At 49.1% G+C, this 3,704-nt stretch overlaps 1 protein-coding gene across 1 annotated transcript; it reads right to left on the bottom strand.

Annotated features, from left to right (window-relative positions):
* Window positions 1–1,271: 1,271 nt before the first annotated feature.
* LOC143015525 (corticotropin-releasing factor receptor 1) lies at window positions 1,272–3,352 on the bottom strand. The gene is made up of 8 exons (XM_076169528.1): window positions 3,256–3,352; window positions 2,865–3,018; window positions 2,711–2,771; window positions 2,457–2,529; window positions 2,289–2,374; window positions 1,987–2,125; window positions 1,815–1,856; window positions 1,272–1,710 (listed from the first exon to the last, which is right to left on the bottom strand). The coding sequence occupies exons 1-8, from the start codon at window positions 3,283–3,285 to the stop codon at window positions 1,570–1,572; spliced, it is 726 nt and encodes a 241-aa protein (XP_076025643.1). The 5' UTR covers window positions 3,286–3,352; the 3' UTR covers window positions 1,272–1,569.
* Window positions 3,353–3,704: the final 352 nt, after the last annotated feature.

Here is a 3,704-nt window from a genome sequence, read left to right as displayed (position 1 = left end):
GCTTTGGATAAAAGCGTCTGCCAAATGATCGTAATGTAAGGTAATGTAATGTAATGATCCAGAGAGAGTGTGTGTGTGTGTGTGTCGGTTTGTCTCATTACAGACCCTGTTGTGCCCTGTATTCACCACTAGAGGTCCGTGTTGAGCCTCTCATCTTCTGAGTTCATGGCTCCAGCTTCTATCGCGTCCTTGCCGGAGAAAATCAGGGACAGCGAGATTCAGCTGAGCTCAAGTTCTCAGGACAGAGCCCATTTATCCTCCTGTGTGTGTGAGGTACTTAGACACACACACACACGTGTTAAAAGCGCCTTTAATAAATGTTTACATCACATTTCAGCCATAAATAACATTTTATTTACAAAACATTTTTAATATCTGGCCCTAAGGCTTTAAATGCCACGTTTATATAGATCACACACACACACACACACACACACACACACACACACACACACACAGACACACACACACCCGCCTACGCACACACACACACACACACACACACACACCCGCCTACGCACACACACACACACACGCACCCACACACGCACACCCGCGCACACACACCCGCGCACACACACACACACACCCACACACACACACACACCCGCGCACACACACACACACACACACACACACACACACACACACACACACACACACACACACACACACACACACACACACACACACACACACACCCGCACACACACACAAAGACACATTGGGTCATACATGAGGAAGAGGAGGAGCAGCAGGAGGTTGTGCTTCGTCCTGAGTTGGTTCAGACCTACTGATACTAAGGTTACTATGGAAACTAGTTTCGGTTACATCGGCTACATTACAGAAGTTCTTAAAATATACAGTGTGTGTGTGTCTCTGTGTGTGTGTGTGTGTGTGTGCGCGCGCGCGTAATAATGTGTATATGTGTATCTGTGTATATGTGTGTGTGTGTGTGTGTATGTATGTGTGTGTATACGTGTGTGTGTGTATGTGTGTGTATGTGTGTGTGTGTATATGTGCGCGTGTGTGTGTATATATGTATGTGTGTGTGCGTGTGTACGTGTGTGTGTATATGTGTGTGTGTGTGTGTGTGTGTGCGTGTGTCTGTGTGTGCGTGTGTCTGTGCGTGTGTCTGTGTGTGTGTGTGTCTGTGTGTGTGTCTGTGTGTGTGTGTGTGTGTGTGTGTGCAGTGGGGGTGTGTGTGTGTGTGTGTGTGTGTGTGTGTGTGTCTGTGTGTGTGCGGTGGGGGTGTGTGTGTGTGTGTGTGTGTGTGTGTGTGTGTGTGTGTGTGTGTGTGTGTTAGCTTAGTTAAATAGGAGAAAGCTGGTGATCAGTTTGACAGTATTGATAATAACAGGGTCATCAATAAGATCATAATAAAGCGATTACATCATCAGAGTATAAACACGTGGCTAGAAGCAGCTGATTGGTTGAGTCTTCTTGCCAGTGATTGGTCAGACGGAGGGAGGGGGCAGAGTCAGAGTCGTGACTGATTGGTTGAACAGGTTGACCGGACACAGTGAAGACACAGACGCTGGCCTGTCTGTCTCTCGGCCTGTCTGTCTGTCAGAGGTTGGTGGACTGTTTGATGCTGTGGAAGGAGACGCGGCTCGGCGACGTGGGCAGCGATGTGGCGCGGGCCGTCCGACTACGGATGGAGTGACGGTCCTGCCAGCGAATCCAGCGCTTCCTGACTGCTGAACGCACCTGAGGTGAGACAGGTACACACACACACACACACACGTGCTAACAGACAGACACATCAGTAGACACATATTGATTGACAGATAGATATTGATTGATTGTCTTACCTCACTGTTAAGGAAACAGTAGAAGACTGAGACAAAGAATCCCTGTAGAGGACGACAGAGAGACAGACGGGTCAGGGTTCGATACATATCTACCTGTCTGTCTGTCTATCTATCTGTCTGTCTGCCTATTGTCAGGTGTGGCTGGATGCTGGAGGTCAGAGGTCAGACGGACCTGGAAGGACTCCAGGATGGAGTTGAAGTAGATGAAGACGATCTGAGCGACCTCATCCTCTCCTCCAGGATTGACGAAGAACAACATGTAAGTGATTCCTAAGAGAGGAAGCAGCACCAGGGTGGCCTTCACCGCCTTCCTGCACACACACACGCACACACACACACACACACACACACATATATATATACAGGATGTGGATCAAATGATTATAAATGCTCAGAAAAGGTTTGTTAGGGTAGATCTTGTGTGTGAGTGTGTGTGTGTGCATGTGTGTGTGTATGTGTGTGTGTGTGCGTGACCTGTACTGGATGGTCTCTGAAGTGGTCGATGCCCTGAGTTTGGTCATCAGGATGCGAACGATGTTAAACAGGAAGACGAAGTTAATCTGAGGAGGCGAGGAAGCGGTTTAAGGTGGAATGATTGAGTCATCTGAAGGCGTGTTTAAGGTGGACTGAGTGTGTTCTCACCAGCAGCACCAGGATCATGGGGCCCTGGTAGATGTAGTCTGTGTAAACACCTGCACGCTTACCGAACCAGCACCTGTGGACCAGCAACACATGTGTGTGTGTGTGTGTGTGTGTGTGTGTGTGAGCAGCAGAGCTCTGATAGATCTGATAGAGTGTTGTGTTTGATTGTGAGTGACAGAATGATTATCATGTGATGGAGCGATAATGGGAGCTGGTGAGAAGCCGTCCCATGATGCACAGCAGCGGTGTCTTACTTCTCATCGTCGTAGTAAAGCTTCCCAAAAGCCCAGGCTACGATGATGGGAAAGGGAATACCTGCACACACACACACACACAGGAGGTCAGACAGTCAGTGTGTGTGTGTGTGTGTGTGTGTGTGTGTGTGTGTGTGTGTGTGTGTGCACTGACCCCAGCCGATGCAGATGAACATCCACTTGCGTAGTTTGTCGGTGGAGTAGGTGAGAACCACAGCAGTGTGGAGATAACAACCTTCACCAAACATCCAGAAGAAGTTTGTCACGTGGAAGTAATTATAAGCTGCAGTGACCAACCTGCACCACACCTACATGAGGAAGAGGAGGAGGAGGAGGAGATGAAGCACAAACAGAGGACAGAGTAACAGGAAGTAGTGGCTGACTCGCTCTCTCTGTTTAACACATCAATGTGATGAAACCTAAAGGTCACCGCCTCATCACCTCATCAGTGTGCATGATCACCATCGCCCTGGCAACTGCTGCAAGGGACACATGGTAATGGTGTGTGTGTGTGTGTGTGTGTGTGTGAGAGTGTGTGTCTTTACCTGGTTGCTCTCGGTAACGGCAGGGTTCATGGTCAGCTGGACGATGAACCAGGTGCCGTTTCTCAGAATGAACGCTGAGATCAGATTCCAGTGGATGATGTTCCTCAGACAGCGGATACTCCTACACACACACACACACACACACACACACACACACACACACACACACACACAGCGTCAGTGTGTGACTCAGACCTGTGAGTTTGGACAGAACAGCAGCTGTGCCTCATCCGTCCGTCTGTGATCACCATGAGTGCTTGTTGTTCTGGTGCACACACACTTCATGTAACCACACACACACACACACACACACACACACACACACGAGCGTGATGGTTAATGTGTGTGTCCTGCACTGCTTTGTTGTTGTTGGTTGTCCTCAGAACCTCAGCTGCAGCCTGATCATGTGTGTGTTGGATCGTCCCTCTCTCAGTAACGTGGAGCTGAGC

This window comes from Genypterus blacodes, unplaced genomic scaffold, assembly GCF_046128005.1.
Source record: "Genypterus blacodes isolate CSIRO-AG114 ecotype Tasmania unplaced genomic scaffold, CSIRO-AGI_Gbla_v1 ptg000206l_1, whole genome shotgun sequence".
NCBI lineage: Eukaryota > Metazoa > Chordata > Actinopteri > Ophidiiformes > Ophidiidae > Genypterus > Genypterus blacodes.
This window is presented reverse-complemented; position numbering and strand designations above follow the sequence as displayed.

What these genes read in the sequence shown, in the direction of transcription:
- LOC143015525 (XM_076169528.1), bottom strand. Translation starts at nt 3,285, where the DNA reads ATGAACCCTGCCGTTACCGAGAGCAACCAG. An exon ending in TCAGAGACCATCCAGTACAG is followed by an intron (nt 2,126 to 2,288) that starts GTCACGCACACA and finishes GTGTGTGTGCAG; the next exon opens with GAAGGCGGTGAAGGCCACCC. An exon ending in ACTGTTTCCTTAACAGTGAG is followed by an intron (nt 1,711 to 1,814) that starts GTAAGACAATCA and finishes GTCTCACCTCAG; the next exon opens with GTGCGTTCAGCAGTCAGGAA.